At 44.9% G+C, this 20434-nt stretch overlaps 4 protein-coding genes across 5 annotated transcripts; 3 read left to right on the top strand and 1 right to left on the bottom strand.

Moving 5' to 3' along the window:
* The first annotated feature begins 4526 nt into the window (after positions 1 to 4526).
* On the top strand, positions 4527 to 5220 carry LOC131211030 (uncharacterized). Its single transcript, XM_058204368.1, has 4 exons — positions 4527 to 4641; positions 4754 to 4815; positions 4872 to 4986; positions 5050 to 5220. The coding sequence occupies exons 1-4, from the start codon at positions 4607 to 4609 to the stop codon at positions 5102 to 5104; spliced, it is 267 nt and encodes an 88-aa protein (XP_058060351.1). The 5' UTR covers positions 4527 to 4606; the 3' UTR covers positions 5105 to 5220.
* Positions 5221 to 6033: 813 nt separating this feature from the next.
* LOC131209701 (zinc finger protein 93-like) lies at positions 6034 to 9163 on the top strand. The gene is made up of 6 exons (XM_058202823.1): positions 6034 to 6167; positions 6252 to 6402; positions 6480 to 7389; positions 7486 to 7905; positions 7982 to 8185; positions 8254 to 9163. The coding sequence occupies exons 1-6, from the start codon at positions 6039 to 6041 to the stop codon at positions 8807 to 8809; spliced, it is 2370 nt and encodes a 789-aa protein (XP_058058806.1). The 5' UTR covers positions 6034 to 6038; the 3' UTR covers positions 8810 to 9163.
* A 538-nt stretch (positions 9164 to 9701) lies between these two features.
* On the top strand, positions 9702 to 10415 carry LOC131211128 (uncharacterized). 2 transcript variants are annotated; one of them, XM_058204486.1, is made up of 3 exons: positions 9702 to 9734; positions 9890 to 10090; positions 10158 to 10415. In XM_058204486.1, exons 2-3 carry the CDS (start codon positions 9945 to 9947, stop codon positions 10297 to 10299), a joined length of 288 nt encoding a protein of 95 aa, XP_058060469.1. In that variant the 5' UTR covers positions 9702 to 9734; positions 9890 to 9944; the 3' UTR covers positions 10300 to 10415. The 2 variants fall into 2 exon arrangements, with proteins under 2 accessions (XP_058060469.1, XP_058060468.1); XM_058204485.1 differs by lacking the exon at positions 9702 to 9734 and having other exon boundaries at positions 9763 to 10090.
* Positions 10416 to 10740: 325 nt separating this feature from the next.
* On the bottom strand, positions 10741 to 15724 carry LOC131207504 (UDP-glucose:glycoprotein glucosyltransferase). The gene is made up of 6 exons (XM_058200120.1): positions 15511 to 15724; positions 13360 to 15437; positions 12548 to 13293; positions 12352 to 12472; positions 10853 to 12293; positions 10741 to 10790 (listed from the first exon to the last, which is right to left on the bottom strand). Exons 1-6 carry the CDS (start codon positions 15722 to 15724, stop codon positions 10741 to 10743), a joined length of 4650 nt encoding a protein of 1549 aa, XP_058056103.1.
* Positions 15725 to 20434: the final 4710 nt, after the last annotated feature.

The following is a 20434-nucleotide window of genomic DNA, read 5'->3' as shown; positions in this document are numbered from 1 at the left end:
TAAACATGTTGATTGGGAGATACTAAGCAAGGTAGTTTTATTCAGTAATGGATTAGTAAAGGATGGAAAATTTTCGTCACAAACCCTAGTTTATAATGAGAGCAGTGAGTGAGTTAAAAAATATGACGAATAAAATCTTCCCGACCTGGGGGGCGGCATTTTTTAATCAACACGAGTTCTCAATGTACTGTACTCAGCTACCGTTAGCACCGTTTTAACAGTCTGTGGGGATTTAATAGTACCATTATTTCAGTCGGTAGACGGCATCTTGATTTTCCTTGCAGCGTAATCCGCACGCTTCGCCATTACGATTCATTCCCTGGGAGTCGCTGATCTGCACCATGATGCCTACGTAGCGCCTAAGTCACAGTTTGGCTCCCGGTAATCCACTTCATTTCTCGAGAGAAATCCCAGCCCGACAAAAAGACTGTCAAAACCGACAGTATCCACGACGCGACTCATGTTCCGCGGTGTGGCCGAGCCTTGCGCTCAACCGCAGGCAAAAGAATTCATCGAAACAGAATCTGCCAGTCCCACTACGGAGCGAGTCCGGCAGCTTCCCGCGCAACATAAAATATTTCTTCTCTGCATTTTTTTTTTTGTAATTCTCCTCAGAATCATATCGTAATGCCTAGTTTCGCCTCCTCCCATGCGGCCCATTTTTAACGTTTTTTCTCCTTCGTCCTCAACACGTTCTTCCAACGCTCGTCCCTGTACCGTTTTGCATGTAGGAAACGTCACCCTCAAGCTTACCTATTCAGCTTGTGGCGACGTTTTTAAAGCCTTTTTAACAATTTAAAGTGACCTACCACAAAAGAAAATAATTTTCGTCGTCTTAAATTTTCTATGTTACTTCCACCTGTACACCGCAAGCAAGCGACTTCTACTCTTTCATCCTAAGGTCACGCAATAGAGGAATGTCATGTAAAGAATACTTTTAGGAATTAAATTGTTCCGCCGGGAGGGTGAAATTCATTTTTTACTGTGTCTTCGTGGGACTCGTGACAATGTTTATATCAAAGCGCCCGTGCACAATAGACACCTATTGGACTACCACGAGAACGGTTTGGTCTCTACTTCTCTCTTGAAAAGTCTGGTGTTATTATGATTTGAAATTCCTTCAATTTAATAATGTTATGTGGCCTTAATCTATTCATATCTTGCCATAATCAGACCAGATATTCTGAGATCGCTACTTACTATGGAGTTTCGTTAACTTCGAAGTTGTGTTTCAGTGTACACTTAATTTTAACGAACGATAATGTACGAACAATCTACTCCACAATACTAGAGTGACAACAATGTTGCCTACGTTACAAAGAAAATAAAATTACGTATATTTATAGGTACCAAATATCGTACTCTTTACAGTCATATTTGATAATGATAGTGATTGTCATTTGTTGCAGCAAGATGAGCCGTCCAAATGCGATTGTAAAATTGCTGAAATTAAAGTAATAATCTGATATGATGTCATATGACGATTATTTCTGATGGTCAACCTTTATATCCAGCAGCCGATTGTTAATTAAATCATCAAGTTGTATGACAATTATTTATAATTGGATGACTTTTATTTATTTTTAATTTATTCTTCACAATACAGCAATTCAAGTTTAACTTTAAGATTAATGAAAATACTAATAAATAGTGATACAAGGAACAAATTGCAGAAATGGAATATAGAAGAAACGCTTTTGCTGCTTATGTACCTAGATTATTTTATGAATACTGCTGCACAAATGAAGAGCGTTCCGATTACATCAACGGTAAATCGTTTAAAATTATGCGTCGTTAAATTAAAATTCCTGTTTCACTACAGAGCATCATGCGTTGGTACATTTGGAGTTGACTGTTTAATTCGTACCATACTTTCAACTAATAGATCTAAGTGTCTTTCTTAGTTTACCTCCATTATCTATTTGGTGCTAATCGATTACGCTGTTGATCATTCAATGAAGTTTCTATACACAATGTTGTCTATTTATCCATGTTTTATCGTTTTCAGATGAAAAGCAATATATTCCGTAGCAAAATTGAATGTAATCGATTCTAATATGCATTTATAACTTGTTTGGGATTAGAACAAATATTCAGAAAATTACTTGTTTTGCCGAAATCTCGGTTAATCTGCGTAGATATAGGCGCTACTCGGTATCATTTTGAAGTAACCGTTGCTGTTTAGTGCTGTAAAGTTGAGTGCAGCTGGCATCTTCGACTTTTCAACAATTACTAGGCTGATGTTGTTGAAAACCGTGTCCAAGGTGCGTAGAACATTCATAGTTTCGAATAACGAAATATTCAGTGTCTGTATACTATTATTACCTAGCATGATGTTTCGAAGACTAGCGAAGTAATCCGTACACGAAGGTGCAGCAAACAATGCTGTATCACTCGTCTGTGCTTCATAGTATCGTTTCCAGGAACAGAAGTTATGTTCTGTAACAAACGTTTGATTCACACTATTGCTGAGGGTTCGAATTTCATTGTACCCCAGAAACAAACTTATCAAATGTTGCAAATGCATTAACTGTCCGAAGTCGAAGTGGAACAGCAAGTTTCCTTCGAGATTCAGGTACTTCAAGCTCAGACAGGCTAGACGATCCTTGTCAATTTTCACCACTACTATTTTGTTGTAACACACTATCAGCTCCGTTAGTCGTTTTAGCTCTTTCAGCAACGCGAAATCAAGCAGGCGCAAGCCTGCGTTTCGAAACTCTAGTCTTTCGAGGTTTGTCAAGATTAGAGCAGATGGTGGAAACTCATCCAACGTCGTGTTTCGTATTCTAATATCGGTAAGGGATTTGCTTGGTTGAAAGTGGACGTTCCAAATGACCGTATTACGGATGAGAACGGACGAACGGGCTGCGAACCGTGGGATGAAGACGTAGGGCGAATTGGAGTTCAACAAATAAATCGATTGGATCGAGGGGATGTTTTGCAATATGGCAAAGTCGATGCTTCCTTTTCCGTTGCTTACAACCACTGTTAACGTCCCGTTTGGTACAAACGTAAGTGCATACGTCCCGTCACAAGAAACGTCCATGTTTTCTACGGAGCAAACGTCGTTTTGGCAAAAAAATGTATACGATCCATCGACGGAGCTCGGCACAAACAGAACGACCAACCAGTTGTACACACTATAACCAAAAGTTTGAATTAAAAAATGTGAGTAGCACAAACTATAGGAAATCATCGTTTGTGGGCTACATTTTAAAAACCATTTCTTACTGGCAGGTGTGAGGTTCTCTACGACTGTCGAAACACTGGTCGTAAAAGAATAGACCAAACTGTAATTCTATTATCAGCATCACTAAGCTATATTTAATGGCAGATTAATACGTTGGCAAAAGTACCTGTGCGACTACAAATAACGACAAAACGGGTGAAATAAAGGGCGGTAAATTTGTAAAACATGACTACTTTACGACACACACCAATATTGTTTTTTTTTGTTTTTCTTCTAAATAAAAAAAAAGGAGTTGTTCCCGAAAAATTTGCGTAAAACAGGGTCTTTGTTTGTTTTCATCGTTATGCTGTTAATATTGTTTTTCTCATACCTAATTAATGAATATTTTTTCTGTTTTTTCGATTTTGTTGCTATACCAGCAAATAAGAACTTAAATTATCCTCTGTTTGAAAACAACGCGTTTGCTAACAGTGCTTATACTCGGATTTACGCCTCGGCCGACCCTTAAGCCGTCTTCACACCAAAATGAACTGAACGTAACGTTGCGAACGACGCGTTGTCTCATATGGGATTCTTTGCGACCCTTCACACCGCCGTCGACGAAAACTTTGTACGGCAACGACGAATCTGTATGAAAAGACAACGCTCCGTTTGTGTCGCCTAAAAACTTTGGCCAAGGTTCGTATACTTGGTTTTTGGGTGAGTGGGGCGAAGTGTTGTGTTTTGACAGATTATTTGTGTTTATATTTGGAAGATCAAGACACATTGAATTTTTGGTGCGAGAATTAAAATAGTTTTATGATGAATTTGTGTTTGTATTACAAGTAATAATTAAGTTAAAATTATTTTGCATGCTTGTGATACAAAAAAAAACGCCAAATGAGTAATCTTCGATTATTTTTTAACTACCCAAGATGTCTAATTGTTTTCGCCCGAACGAGAGGGCGAAAGACTTTTCCGTTGCCTGTCGCCGCCGTCGTAACCGGTGTGAAAGGTTGGAAAAAGCGTCGCGTCGAAACGTAATTAACGTTCCCTGTGTGAAGACGGCTTTAAACGTTTTGGCAGAGGCGTAATCTGGCATTTAATCTGTAATGTCAAAAACATTACGTTACGCCTCATGTAGCTCTTCAGTTACAGATTGTTTATTTGTAAATATGTGCTTTATTTATGTATTTATGTATATATATTATCTGAATAAAATGCGATACATCGCATTCCTGCCCCCCTGTTTGCCACACAGGATCAACACGGGGGGGAGAAACAAAAAAAAAAAAAAAGTTACAGATTGTTTCGAACAAAAGATGACAGTTCGCTTTCGAAACTGCGTATCTCATCTCTGGCTCTCTAGCTAGGATTCTGTCAACGCATTTTGTTTAATATTTGCGTGTATTGTTGTATTTTAATGCGATTCAACAAATGGAACAGCAAGTTGAGACCATTCTTGAAAAAGTGTAGGTTTTATATTCTGTTGAATGTTTAGTATGATTCGCTCAGGTGTTAGATTTTGCACCGAACCTGTAAATAAACTGCTGCAGGATTGAATGTTTTCATTTGTCTTTTCAGCATGGAGGTGCCTGGTAATGTTGGATGCCTTCTAGCGAACAACCAAGGGCTATGTTTGGGAGGTAAGAACCGAGCCGATTGCCAATCGATTTGTAATGCAGCATAGTTGAATTTTTAGCGAAAGGCAACGCGTCCGAGCATTCGGCGGGATTAATAGTAGCTATATCGAATTTGGCCTCAAAACTAGATCCAAAGTGCAGTGCCCCAGTGGTTTCTCTAGAGTCTTCGGATAGGTGAGCTTGCAAAATCATCTATTGTGACTGTTATAATAAACAATACTCTTTTGTTTCTTTCAGGATTTGTTTGATACACAATCATGGCATTACCGGTGCAATTTTTAAACAAAAATAAACTTATAAAGCCAAGGAAAGCGTGAACGTACAAACATGCAAATAAACTCTTTTCTGTTTCAACTCATACAGTTCTTCTGTACTGCAACTGCTATGTGCTACCTACCCTGACTGATTTAAGATTATATACTATCACAATGCCCCGGCCAGCCAACCAATTAGACCTTATATGTACATTGATGTTATTGAAAAGTAATGTGGAAGACGGTAGAAAAGACCGTATTACAAAAATACAAGAGCTTGAAAGCTAAAAGTACCTTTAATTCTACCACAACAAAGACACGCTGACTGAAATAATCTGGTCGGTGGTGCTGATAAAAAAATACGGTCACCAAAGTAGCATATTTATGTGTGGCCGTCAAACATGAGAAAAACATTAAAAAAAACTACTTAATATAAAAGTTAGAATCTCAGGAGCTCCGACAACAGATTTTTGTGAAGGTATACGCAGGGAAAAATGTGGTTTCAGTTAAGATAGATATATAAGATAAGATATCATCTATATCTACGATTCTTTATTTAGCTCTTTAACGTTTTACTATTGTTGATTATTTAATGTAATTGAAATAAAGTGATAAAGAAACTGTATTTGAAATAGTTTCTTATATCAGCTGATATCTCACAGCATCCCGCATGCCAGTGTTGCCAGATAAAACTTTATGCTGTGTTTGTACGTTACATTCATGATTTTTAACAATCGTCACACAACAATATTACAACAATGTATTATTTTTTTCTGTTCATTTTAGATGTCGACTTTATGTAGCACAATCAGATTCTTAATTCAACATGCTGTGCAGCGGAGCGTGTGATGCTGTCAGTAAGGTTGTTGCTGTTATTCGACGAAACGTCAGTCGCTATTTTCTTCAATTTCTTGTTTGTGGCCCGTGAATTGTGATGCGGCTGTAGCATCAAACACAATCGAAGAAAATAAAATGGTGCGATCAGAAAGCTGCACGTTGTGCTTAACAAGTGAATCGAAATGGTTTGTAGAGGTTTTCTGCGAGGACAACCAGTCAAAGGATATCGCTTTCATCATATCAAAACACCTCGACTGGTTCGACGTATGTGTCGCACGGTTTCTGCGGAACGCGCCCAAACATGTACCAAATTGCGTTCATAAACAACTCTTTCATTTATCTCTTCAGCTGAAACCTTGTGAAGAACCGTTGTACGTATGTGCTGATTGCTGGAAAAGTGTACACGATTTTGATCTTTTTTACTGTAAGTTGGAAAAAATCCATCGCGAAGTGGTCAATGCTCTGCCGTCCGGCACCGCTCAAAATATCGGCCAACCTGGTAAGACAAGGTTCAATGTTGCTATTCTGTTGCTAATTTCCCTTTCTACCGTCTTGCTGCGCATCGTCTTGTTGCAGATTTCGAATTTCAAGAGATTCACGAAGTGAAAATTGAACCTCCTGAAGGAGCAGAGAACGATGATGAAGCCGTCAACGACAGTCATGGGGCGCCATCCTCCGAGCAGCAAAAAACTGGTGACGAGGACGATAATAAAACGTTCACCGACATGGAAAAAGAGAGGAGGCCCAGAAGAAGCCGCTCCTATCCTGTAAAGTACAAGTCCGAATCCTCCAATTCAGAGTGGGACGAAAAGGACTTCCTTGCACCAGACATCCAATATGATGACGATGAGCCCGACGACAATGATGATGATGACATAGATGATGACGATGATGATGAAATTGACGATGACGGCTTCATAAACCATGATATACTGAATAGTAAGAAAACAAATGTTCTGGCACAAGAAACATCAGCTGTTGTAAAAAATGAACCCGCTGCCAGAGAAGAACAAGATGCAACCCTCAATGCCCCCGTGCCTCCGAAACGCGGCAGAGGACGACCACCTAAGCGGAGACCCGATGAAAATATCCCTAGTACCAGCAACGCAGACCGACCGAAGCAGCTCGATCATCGACCCAAGGGTAAACGTGGCCGCAAACGTGTGAAATCTGTAGCAAGTAGTGATTCCGACACAGAGTATTTATCTGATTACGAAGACACAATGAAAGTTAACAAGAACAAAAAGAAACCCCAATGCAAACGACAGGCAAGAGATGCGAAAATTTTTTCCTACATCGACGAGTTCTTCTGCTATTACTGTCCGGATAAAGTACTGTTCCAGCGTTTCCATCATGCGAATTTGCACTATAAGGAGCTGCACGATGAACCAGCCTTCCTGCGGTGTCCGCGCTGTGGCAAGAAGTGTTTCACACCGGGGGGATTTTTGAGTCACATGGAAACCCATGAAGATCCGGATAAGAACAAGTACGGCAAACTTTATATTGTTTTTTTGCATTTTTGTAGAGATATGATTTAATGGCTATTTTACTATGAACTATGCGTTTTGGGTGCCTTCTTTAGGTGTCCTATCTGCGGCAAGGTGACGGATCAAAAGATCACGCTCAAGAAGCACATGCGTGCACATCAGCTAAAGTTAGAGGGAACTCTCCCGTACCCTTGTGGGCAGTGTCCACGGAGATTTGAACAGGAGAAGGTTCGTGATAAGCACGAGCGATTGCATGGACGAAAGATTGTTATTCGAAAGGAAAAGGGTCGCGATCTGGAGGTGCTTGCGTTCTACAAACGCATCAACTGCGATGTGTGTGAGGAGACCGGACCAGGCTCAACGTCATTCGACAACTTTTGGGATTTGAAGGTTCACATGGGCAATGCGCACAACAAGAATCCATACCTCAAGTGTCCGCAGTGTTTCGTCAAGCTCGCCTGCCGGCAACAACTGCTGGTCCACATAGACGTGCACAACAATCCGCACAACTATCGGTATTGATAAAATAGCAGAGCTAGTGGCGAGTGGCAGTAATGTTTATGAACTAAAAAATTTCGATCTTTTTTACAGGTGTGAGGTGTGTGGTGAAGTACACCAGAATCTCGAAAAGCACATGATCAAAGCGCACACACCGGAAACGGCGATTCCGAACGACGAAAAGAATTACAGCTGCGAACATTGTGGAAAAATGTTCAAATGTGAAACGAATCTTCGAAATCACATTGATCGTTGTCACGGGGTGAAGGACGTAAGCTGCAATGTGTGCAATAAATCGTAAGTACCCCCTAATATGTTGTACTTGATAATGGAATCACTAACGTGCATTGATTTTGTATTTGCAGTTTCAGCCGTAAGGCACTTGGTGCCCACAAGCGCTCCGCACACAGTGACGAGATGTTTATGTGTGAGCACTGCCCGAAAATGTTCAAAACGCGCAGTGGGCTCGAGTCCCACAAAGGAGAACATGACGCAAACCTGCGCAGGTCGGTCAAGTGCACGCTATGCGGTAAGGAGATGCGACGCGGAGCCAGCATGGCAAAACACATGAAAACGATCCACTCGCAAGAAGATCCGGTCAACTGCAATCTATGCGGTAAGGTGTTCCGCACTTCGTTCCACATGATGCGACACCGAGCCAACACCTGCGCCGCCACCATCAATTCGCGGCCGTACAAATGCGAGGTGTGTGGCAAAGGTTTCGCCATGAAACTCACGATGACTGAACACATGACGACACACACTCGTACCAGTCTATATCAGTGCGCTTTCTGCTTCAAAACGTTCGGCTACATTTCGAACCTTTACAAACATCGAAAGAAGGCCCACCCTCTGGAATGGCAAGAGGTACAAGCGCGTCCGGAAGACGGCATTGCGACCGTAATAGAAATAAGAAACTAAACGCCTAGTAATGTAATTAGTGGGTGGTGTTAAGAGAGGTGCCATTCGATATTCTCCGATCTTGTGTACGAATTCTTCGTAGAGAAAGAAGAATTCAGAAGAAGAAAAACAAGTGTTACAAGACTGATATATATTTTCACGTCCGTCAGGTCGACGCTGTATTTTAACCATTAGGTTTGTAACATACTGCTTGCAATTATGCAATAATTTCTTCATTCGCGCGATGGCACGCATCGCAGGAAAGAGCAAATAGAACGTCAGTGTATTAAAGGTCATTATTATTTCAGCACAAAACCTTGTTTGGTAGATAGTAGAGGTTCATGCGAGATATTTTAGCTTACTGTGTAAAATTCACTTTAAAATACGGGAGATTTGTGAATCCGAAACACACCGACATAACTTAATATTGTAAATAATAAAACCATTAGAGAATGATTTCTGAGTAATAGCAAACTAATTGTGCAGTGCCGTATTGCGATTGTTGGCGAAAGAAAATGATCGCTTTGTCGATCCATCGTGGCGATCACGATGATCGCCTGTGTTCGAATGTGTGTCTCGTGCTAATTAAAATGTTTACGCTATTTTCGACCAATAAGCCAACTATTCCAGGCACTCACTCTGTTTTGACTACCCCGTTCCAAACTACACACAATAATATGATTTATGCAACAAACATAAAATAGCCAAGCTAACGTCTTCAGTGGAGTCAGATCCATCCAGAAAGTGACACCAACAATCGCCGATACATGTGTAACGCTTATCCTATTGTCGTTTTGAGCGATTACTCCTATCGCAGAGCTGCAATCGAGCGCCCGGCTGTCTCTTACTGACCTATCGCGCGACACTGCGAGTACAACGAATTATCTACAAAGGGTTTCGTGTATGTGCGCCTCCGGGAAGCGATGGAGATTCGCTCTTAAAAATGGTACGATAGTGTTCATGTTGCCACCGCGCAAGACGCAGCTCAATAAAAACTGCAGTTTATACGCTTTTATGTGCTTGTTTGATAAGTTGCTTATTTATGCCAACAATTCCGGTAACCAGCGACGGTCATTATCATAACTGTCCTCATACATCTAGTGTTTCCCAATGCTGCCCGCGGAACTAGAGTTTCTACGACAAAACTCGTCAAAGGATGGGTCATAATTACACGCGAAAAGGTGCAACCACCCTAACTGGCCGCGATCGCATTTGGTTGGGCACGTTGCTGGGCGCAGCATTTACTATGGAAAGCGCAGCGCAAGCCGTTTTACGAAGGGACCGAAATTACGTTGCCATCCGGTAAGTGTTGTGCAAAGTTGGCAATCGTTCTGGCTTTTGAGACGAATTTTTTTCTGCCTCAATGCAGGACAAATGAATGTACGATCTGTACGCACAACATTGACACGGCGCAGCGGATGGTGGTACTTTGTGGCCACACGTTTCACAGGTTCTGTGTAGTGGTGTGGATGCGCACGTACGGTTACTGTCCCGACTGTCCGCGAGAGTAGTACATAGGATGATCGATCTACAAAGAGTCTACCAACCCTTCTTTCGTGTCGGTTAGTTTACATAAAATAACTATGTATAAAACTACATTAAGCAATGAAACTATGTTTTAGATAGCAAATAAAAGCAAGTGATGTTTTAAAATGTTTTTGCCAAATCGGTAAAAGCGGGTAAGTGTTTTTCAATTGCCTTATCATAAAGTGAGCATCGCCCACCAGAAAAGTTGCCTTAGGTAATTTTTAAAGTGTCCAAGAATCGTTTGAGAATGTTCACGCCCAATGTTCACATCCCAAACACAAAAAACGCAATTTTACACATAACCAGGGTAAATACACTTTTCACCTACATTTTATTCGTTTTCTTTGATGGCAATCAGATGCAAAGTTTGCGCTTGCAACCGTGACCACGTGGTTTAAGATCGCACCGTCAGTCAATACGATCGATCACAGCTCCGTATGTTCTGCCTTCGCATTCGATCCCTCATTCTTAGTCTCTGTGGAAAAAAAAGAAAGATTCAATTATGCTAGATCAATTCTTTCGCCGACTCGCACTTACCATCGGTGGAATGTTGTTCGGAGTGCTGCGGAGAGCTAGACTCCTCCTCGCTATGTTCACTGTCCTCTGCCTTTGCCTGTAGCCTCTTAATTTCTGTATCGTAGTCTTTCCATTCGGGCACGATGCGCTGAGCGGCGGTCAACTTTGCTTCCTTTGTCAACGGATTGTTACACAAATCTATCGTTTTAGCGTACTGTAGCGTTTCGCTGCTGCACCAAGTTTCGCACCATAGCCACTCTTGGGGCAATGATTTGATTGCCACCTGGTGGATCATGTTGTTCGGCAAATCTTGATCGAGGTTGGATAAACTGTTTGGATCCTGGCTAAGAGCCTGATATTGACCACGAATGCGGTCACCAGCAGCAATCTTGCGGAACCGCTTCAGGTCTACCACGTACAGGGCTGAAATATGATACCGACGGCCCTGCAGATGGTTTTTCCAGTAACCTTGCTTCCAAAAGCGGAAACCCTCCATCTCTTGGCGCGAGTCACAGAACGGCGTATAGCCGTACGGTGCACCGCCCAAATCAAAGTCGTTCAGCTCCTTCATGTCCGCCCGCACGATCTGATCCGCATCCACGAAGATAATCTTCCTTACGTCGAGCGGAAACAGCACATCCAGAAACAGAATCTTGTAGCCCCAGATAATACGCTGCTTCTCCGTCTGCTGGTGCAACCAGCGTGGCCACTTGTACTGTACCAACTCGTACTGGAACCCATACTCCGCGGCCATATGCGGTAGGAAATCGATGAACTGCGGCGAGAGGTAGTTCTTTAGGAACCAAAACTTAACCGGGGTGCGTGTGTGCTTTAGCAGTGACAGCATCATGATACGCAGAAGCCGCTCGTAGAGATGTCCCGAGGCGACGGAAAAAATATTCAATACTTCCGGTTCACCAGCGGTTCCTCCGCTGCCACCGCTGTCGCTCGTTCCGACAATTGAGCTGATCGAGTCCCATATTCCCCCACCTCCGCCACCACCGGGACCGTCCTTGTCGTCACCCAAGAGATCCATCCCGGCCATGCCGGGTTTCTTGGTCACGCGCAGCTTCAGAACGTGCGAACGCAACGAGCTGATGATGACACGTGTGCTTTCTGCTGTGTGCACTGTGTTTGGTCCATCCGCACTCGTGATATCATAAATGTCGGCACTCTTGCCGTGACGCAGTTTTAGAATCCACGCACCCGGATTAGCTTTGAGTTGGAAATAGCCCAAGTTTGCCATCACGATCGTATCGACGATAATGGGATGATCCTCGGTGCCTAGTGTGATCTGCAAGCCCCGCGGAGGTGAACCGGTCGCACTGTCGAAACAATGGCCCTCGAGCAGCAGATGCTCCAGCTCGTACTCCGAGTGCACCGGACCGTTGATCTCCGACAGTTTAATGTTATCCAGATCGTACACCGAGCGCACAACCTCGACCAGCCAATTTTCAGGCACCTACAATTTCACAGACATTCGGTAAGAGTGGGCAATTTGCATGGGATAGCTAACTTACATTTAAACTTTGTGTCAGCAACGGGCTTGCTGGAAGACCTACAAACTTTGCCGACGGACCGGCTCCCAGTCGACCATCGTTGGTAAAGTGTAGCTCGGGTTCGACCACAAACCGATAAAATCTGCACAAAACAAGAAAAAATAATAGAAAAAGTAATGCCAGTTCACAAAAGCTATTTCAACTATCAGCTACTCACGTTTTGACTGGCATATCGCTATGCTTGTCGATGGCACACAGGAAAATTTTCATCTGACAATTGACGACATCGCGCAATAACAGCAAAAGGGAAGACAGTTTCTGCGCACCGCGAGAGGCCGGATCGAGAACTGCGACGATCTCGAAAAACGGTTGGTCGGCACGCTTTGGTGATAGCTGCACGACTGTTCGACTTTCCTGGACATCCGACGGAATGGTGTAACGTGATTTCGATTGCTGGCGGGGCACGAGAATCGAAACCAGTTTCATGATGGTATCGCTTGACATGGGCGGCGCATCGTCCTGATCCGACAGCGAGGCTTGCTTTAGCGCCGTGCGTATCTTATCGGTATACTGCAACCCGTTGAAGCTATCGAGCAGTCCATAATCTTCCGTCTCAAAGTACTCGTCCGTTTCGAACACACCCAACAATCGTCCGTTTGCCATGATCGTGCTAGCGGATGCGCGTAACTTCAGCACGCGCTGACAGTAAACGCGCAGCATTTTCAGATGCATTTGCGTGGCGGGCAGGAATCCGAGCACAGAGTCGGCCACGACCTCACTCGGATCGGTGCCGGCTTCGGTTGCTTCTAACAGTTTCATGACGATATTGTATGTTTCGTCCGCTTCGAGTGTATTAATAGTGGCCCAAACTAGTGCATTCAAGTCCTTTTTAAGCTCCGAGCGTGCCGCATCTTGTCCGTCGACATTGGGTATAAACGCAACCCGTACACCAGACGACGATTTCTACAAAACGGAAAGGTAAAGTGAATCGGGAATTTTAGGCACAACCACAAAGCAGCAATAACGTACCATAAACAGTAGTGCATTACGAAGCTGCTTACGAGCTGCCGCCCGTCGCAGATCACCGACAACCCAAACGGTAAGAAAGTGAACCCGATTGCCAAGGAACTTTTCATAAGTCGCCTTGCCACCAAAGTACTTCAAGTTGCTCATCAAGGTGGCGGTAAGGTCAGCGTTTGACAATTGCCCGAGGGCCGATACATCTTCGAGATCAGGGTGCGGCCGTCCAGACATGTCGAGAAAATGTGGTTCTTCTTGCGAGAGAATGCGTTGGTTCAAACGCGGCATCACATGCGGCTGCTTCATCAGATAATCGATTACCGGCTCGCCCTCGTGCAAATCGCCCATGTAGACAGCTTTCTGCAGGGTGGGTGTTTGTTGCATGATCTCGGTGAGGATCGTCTCCTCAAACTCGTCGCTGGTGAGCGCTGTCTGTGGCAACAAAACACCGTTCAGCAACGCTTGTGGAACCGTCTTGAGTCCCAACCGACCAATAAATTCTTGTGCCAACTGGCGTCCATAATCAAAGTCCGAGTCCTCACCCAACACTTCGTCGATTTCTTCCTGCTTCAGACGATTAAATTTCTTGCGCAACACCTCTCGTACGTCGGCGTACCGGATCACCTTCCGCTCAACCGTTGCCGCAAACAGGTCCGTTAGAAAACCGAGTGCTTCGCTAGCCGATTTTTTCTGATGGACATAGTTGAAAGCACACGTTACAGCTCTGTAATCCTCGCCGTCACCAGTTTGAAACACCAATCCAATGCGCACCGGAGCCATATGCACAATGAAGCTTTCCGCAAGTTTCACAATGTCTCGCCCGGCACTGTCACCGGCTACCGGGTCAACAATAAGCACCAAATTGAAGAGATTCTTGCGAATATTGCGTAGCATTCCCGGAAACGTGGGCCGGAGCAAATCCTTCAAGCTGGCTGGCCAGCGACGGTACTGAGCATCGTTCTCGAGATCGTTTATCCACGTAATGGCCGAATCACGGAGGTCAATCGCAAACTCCTTTGAGCTAGACGACAGATCAAGGCCCAGCAATGGCGTGGCGCTTCGCCCACGGATGTTGATCCGGTTCAGACCCTCGAGAACACGCATTTCCGAACGAAGCGTATCTAGCAGCGTAATCGTGTCGATCGTATCGGCGTCGAAAAACAAACCATTCAGAAACAAAGCCGCGTCCGGTGGTTGTAGGTTAAGGTTGCGGCCAAACACTTCGACATTGTTCCTCATTTCCTTCTTGAAGTCCTCCGAAACCGATTGCGTTAGTAGCGATTTTGCTTGCGTGGGAAAATTCTGAGCAGTGAACTGAAGCATCCGCAACGATTCCTCGCCCTGGAGTTCGGCGATTCGCTGGGCGGCTTGCAAACCCAGCTCCTGGAACTCCCAGGCTTTTAGCGGTTCAATTTCCTCGTGCTTCTCGAGCAGCGCGTTCCGGAACCGGTCCAGCGAGTGCGCCAGATGAGGTAAGCGCGTCTTGAGGCTTGCAAAGTCGAAACCCTCGACTTCTGCTTCCGCCTGCTCGTCCCCGTCACTCTCCACATTTGCCGGCTCATGGACGTGTTGCGCGTCATCCTGGCTCTTGTATTCCGTCGATTTCAGGTGTAACTCAACGCCGTAGCCCGACAGGCGAACTTTACGTGACGAAATACCCCTCACGTAATGTCGCAACACGTACCGCACTGTTCCACGATCCGTCTCCGGGCGAATGATGTCATGGAACCGCTTGAATTCTTGCGTACCGAGCTCGCCGTACAACACCACCGTGAGGGAATGATTCTCCGATCCGGGATAAATGTGATCGATAGCGAAGGTTTCAACGGTCGATACATCTTTGCCACCGGCTCGCAAGATACTTTTGAGTTCGTCGACCTCACACGCAACCTTGCCATTGACGCTGGCAAATATCGTCGTTTCGCAGTCGCCCTTAGCCAAAACTTCGTGAGCCACCTGCAGCGAACTTTGCACTTTGGGTGAAAAGCTATGCAGCGAAAGAGCCAACTTTAACAGGCTAATTTGGCCATCTCCGAGAATCTCCGACGCCAGCTCAATCGACTTGCGGTAACGTTTCTCTTCGGTTTCTGCAAGAAAAGCGGGAGAGGACGAATGCAAACAATTCAGACCGGATACTTGCTCGATTCTAAAGTAACTCACCCAAATTGTAAAGCGTGCCACGGACGTTGTTCAACAATTCCACGTAATCCCAGAACGAATTGGCACTTTCTTCATCGATGAATTCGGCAATCTCCAGGTGTACCGGAGTAACACTCCATTTGGCCGACAGCTGCGTGGTGATGGGATGGTTTTTCGCCGCGATCACAGCCACAAAAAGGCTTAACGTGAACACGGAATACACCGAGGAAGCCATAGGTATCCTCGCAAGGTTCCGTGATCAATATGCTTGCGTCCAGTTAAGGGGGATTCTAGCTGCCTACGTTCTACTCTTTTCTCACACTAACTGAAGCGCCGTATCTAGCGCGGGAACATAACGCGGACGGTTCACGCAAAAGTCCAGCGTTGCGCGAGGATATAGGAAGATTTTACACAGGCTGATCCGATGCGGATCCGCTTTGTACTAGGCTGTTCAATAAGTTTGTATGGTCGGTAACAAAGAGCGCTGCTACGAGCCTGATTAAAAATTAATACAAAATTAAGTGACCGAATGAAATGAAACTTCACATACGTTCATTTGAAGAGTGTACCAATATAACAAAAAAAATCAGGCTCGAAGCAGCGCTCTCTGTTACCGACCATACGAACTTATTGAACAGCCTAGTATGTTCCCGGCGGCAGATTCAGAATTGTTTTGACACATCATCCAACCAATCAGCAGCAGACAGATGGCAGATGGCAGATGTTGCGGTGTGCGTGTAGCCGGCGCCGGCAAAAACGCGATTCGAGCAGTGGTGCTGCGTGCTCGAAATAATCACTCGAACATTTGAACTTGAAACTCAAGGGAATAGAAATGCCGCACCGCGGAGAAGCCCTGAAGGATTAATAATCTGATAGTTTTATGAGGTTTCTATACACGGTTTTTTTTTATCGAGCAGATCACCCTTTAAGATCTGAAACCATTTACAAGGAAAACGAGATAATGAAAATCACAAAAGATTATTAGAATAAAATGATCGCCTCTATCTCATTAACCGGTCTGTACATATCAATTTTTCACTCATTAACCAGCCTGTACATATCAATTTTTAAACTGACTAGCTTATGCCTGGTCTACACGCTACGATTACGATAACGATATCTGCGTAATGCCCGGTCTACACGCTACGATAACGATAACGATATCTGCGTAAGTGACGTCTCTGGAGACGTCATTAATGTCACTGACGCAGATTTACAAATCTGAGCAAACGAGCATCAATTTGTGAACAAATTTCAAACAAGTGCCAGTTTGTGGGTAAACTCTGCATTTTAAAGAGAAAAACCTAACCTCACTGTGAAGATGCTAACGAATTTTACGCTACGAATAACGGCAATTCGTAACGCGGCAAACTCAACGGTTTCATTCCTTGAAGCGACCGAGACGGGATCGTGATAAACATCATCGTTTTCTTTATCAGTAGCTTCAATTGTCGTTAGTAGGTTTTTCATATTCACAAACATCTTCCCAAAGCAGCTATAACGGAAATAACGCGTACTGTTCGCACACAAACTTGTAGATCACTTGAAAATTGTCAGTAAATTCATGAGATTAAAACATCATTACAATCATCATTACATCATTACAATTCCAATCATGCGTTGGATAGCAAATAATCGTTTATTAACTCAAAGAATAAGCTTAACCTGCAGCAGCAATTTCGGAATGCAGTGGCACCATCATGTCTGTTTAGTCCTTCCTTCCTTCGAATGCTTCGAAGTAGTGCTTGTCGGATTCGTTAATCCGTTCCAGCAATAACAACCGAGAAATAAAATAAAATAACAATATTTTCGGGCACAACTTACACTCGAAGCGCAGCTAGTGTAGTGTAAGTATTATAGAGCATATTTATAGCTAGCCGGCAGGCGGCAGGCGGCAGGCGGCATAGCTAGCCGGCAGGCGGCAACAATTTATAGCTAGCCGGCAGGCGGCCGTTGTTCAGATTTGTAGATCTGCGTCAATGACATTAATGACGTCTCCAGAGACGTCACTTACGCAGATATCGTTATCGTTATCGTAGCGTGTAGACCACGCATTAAGCCGGCGCGCGTCACTGCGTCTCATTTCATCCTTATTTCGCGACGGGGGCGATTCGGAGGACTTCTTTGTGACGTACCCGTTCAGCTTCCCTTTCTCATTTCGCGTTAGTCCTACTTTTCAGATGATCGGGCTTCCTGGTGACGTATACGATCGGCTTCCCTTTCCGCTTCCCATTGCCCCTCCCATTTTTCGTTGATGTATCTCTTTGATCGAAACAATGCGTTCATGTAAGCAGTCATATTCATATCCTTTTTTAAACTCACATGGCATTCGATTTGTAGCAGAAATTCGATATTTGCTTCTTCGATAGTGCTTTAATTTTTTTTGGTGTAATGCAGATCAGGCGTTTGAAAACCTTAAAGCACCAAAAAAGCTTATTTAATGTACTTAAATGCGCGTATTGCACAGAGAAAGTTGAATTTAATCAAAACACATGCAAAGAAAACAAAAACACTGAAAATTCATAGATTCTTCCTAAAAATAAATATGTCCGCCTTTCCCATACAAATTCGCACTGTGCGCGGTGGCGATGTTTTCTGTCGTGCCGATGTTTTCGCTCGTGTCGATGTTTTCGGTCGTGGCGATGTTTTCGGTCGTGGCGATGTTTCCAACCGAGCGATGTTTCCTCGATGTTCCTGTGCGCACACATGCACATTCACCGCCGGCCAGCTGCGCGATCGAGTGTGCTGTGATTTCCTGCAAGGAATGAGATCGTGAATCGTGAAAGTGATGCACGCGGCAAACCCGGCGCGAAAGGTGTGAATACGAGTGAACGTGTGAAAGTGCGCTTTGTTTTCTTTTTGTTTGGCGCTTCTGTGGATATTCGGATCGGTAGGTTAACCCTGGAAAGGGCTTTGAAATTTGAAAAAAACGGAGGTTCGAAAGTGAACTACAAAACAATTATTCGCGTGGTTCGCGTATCAGGCAACGATACTTGTCTTGCTTCCAGTGCGGCGGCTAACCTTATCGTGTGCGCGGAGGGAAAAACGCGAATCGATACGGCAACAGTTTACCTTTCGGCCAGCAAGCAAGTGGCGAGTGGCGAGTGGCGGATTTCATTGATTGAAAAGCAATCAAAAATCCATATCGGGCTGCGGGTAAGCTGGCGAGTGAAAGAGACCGATGCGTCTCCAGCGGTGCCAGGGAAACGTTTGTGTTGGTGGATTAGGCACCATTTCGGATTTTACCCTTGCAATCCGCCGCCGCATCCTTTTTCTCGCATGCCCGGGTGTCTGGGAGGGTGGTGGTGCATAGATACCGGCTGCAGGTGAACGAGAGCCGCCCGCTCTGTCTCTTTCCCGCTTGCGCATGCCACCGGTTCGGTTGTGTTTGTGATACGCAGCTCACAAAGCGAAGCGTGAATTATCACTGGGGTGCCAGATGAAGCGCAAACACTCGATTGGGCATTTCAGATAAATGTCAAATTGTTCGCGCTTATGTCAAAACGTTTATGAGTCGGGCGAGGCGTAAACCGGAGCGTAAACACTGTTAGCAAACGCTTTGTTTACAAACAGAGGATAGTGTAAGTTCTTATATGCTGGCACAGCAACAAAATCTAAAAAACAGAAAGAATTATTCAGAAATCAACTTACCTTTTCGATTTCTATTTTCTCGGATCAAAAACACGAATGTAAGCACGTTTGACGTTTCGGTTGTAAATCTTAAGCCTGACGAAAGCATAAACGGTTTGACATTTTTACGCTCCGATTTGCGCTTCGTCTGGCGCCCCAGTTACCTCTCTCACGCCGTCGCCTTTCGCAGAGAATTGTGTGTGCGAAGTTCAAGCAGGTGAGAACGAGACCGCAATCTAACCGAACTGCGAGCAAAGAAAGACAGCGGCCGAGTGATAGAGAGAGAGCGAGAGAGTTCTCCGATCGAAATGTGTGTGCGTCTCGCGAGAGAGTGGCACTCCGTTCCGTCGAAAACGCAGCGTCGAGAATACGCAAGAAGTTCCGCGCCTCAGGACGCAGCAGCCGCACATGGCCGATCAACCGCCCGCGAGAGGAAGTCTGTGGAAAAACAAAGAAACTGAAGCGCCAAGCGGCGAAGGAGGTTCTCTGCGGCCTCAAGAAAGTGAGCGAGCTGAAGATTAAGGTGAATCGCAAAACCGCTTGGACAAAGTTTTTGCAGTGTTCCTACTCCAGTGAAGGGGTATGTGTGTGTTGGAAATAAAAGCAAAACACTCCACGTTTTGACCACTAGACACACACCGCAGAAGACGCCCTCCAACGCGAAACTATCGTGGCCGGTGCTGTCCTGCTGCTATGTTTGGTCAGATCGGGGACCTGAGTCCGGAGGCGCCTCCTTCCGCCAGACATTCCACAGCCAATTGGGCAGGAAAAGCAGCATTCCCCGTGCCGAGTATGACGAACTATTGTGTCTACGCCGTTTCGGACCAACACTCAGTGGAGAACCGTGTGCGGTGAGACGTGAAACACGTAGGACACAGGATTTCCAGTTTCACGAAAGCGCTTGTCTGCGACGCGAGTGATGTGTAATGTTGTTGACCAACGGGGATATCATCAAAGCAGCTGCTGAACAAAAGCATCCTTTGGGGTGAACCGCCGTCTTACGAGCCCGTCTTTCCTTTCCTAGGTTGAGTCCGCGGTGTTTGGTGCTCGCTTCGCGTATGTTCCCTGTTCTTTGTGTGTGCCCTTCGGTTGTGTCCGCGTGTGACGCCTCAAGTGTGCCTAGCGTGCGTGCGTGCGTGTGGGCCACCCTCCGTAGTGATCCAGGAGCCCGATAGTGATTTAAAACAAAGTGCAATTTTGACCGGAAAAAACACCACCCGCGTCCGAGTCGGCGTCAGGAGTTCTCATCGCGAGGACACGCATGTTGATGAAGCGTATTGACGAGCGTTGCTGGCGGCGACGACGACGACGGACG

This window comes from Anopheles bellator, chromosome 2 (genome assembly GCF_943735745.2).
Source record: "Anopheles bellator chromosome 2, idAnoBellAS_SP24_06.2, whole genome shotgun sequence".
Lineage (NCBI taxonomy): Eukaryota > Metazoa > Arthropoda > Insecta > Diptera > Culicidae > Anopheles > Anopheles bellator.
The sequence above is the reverse complement of the archived record's forward strand: the minus strand, read 5'-3'. Positions and strand labels throughout refer to the sequence as shown.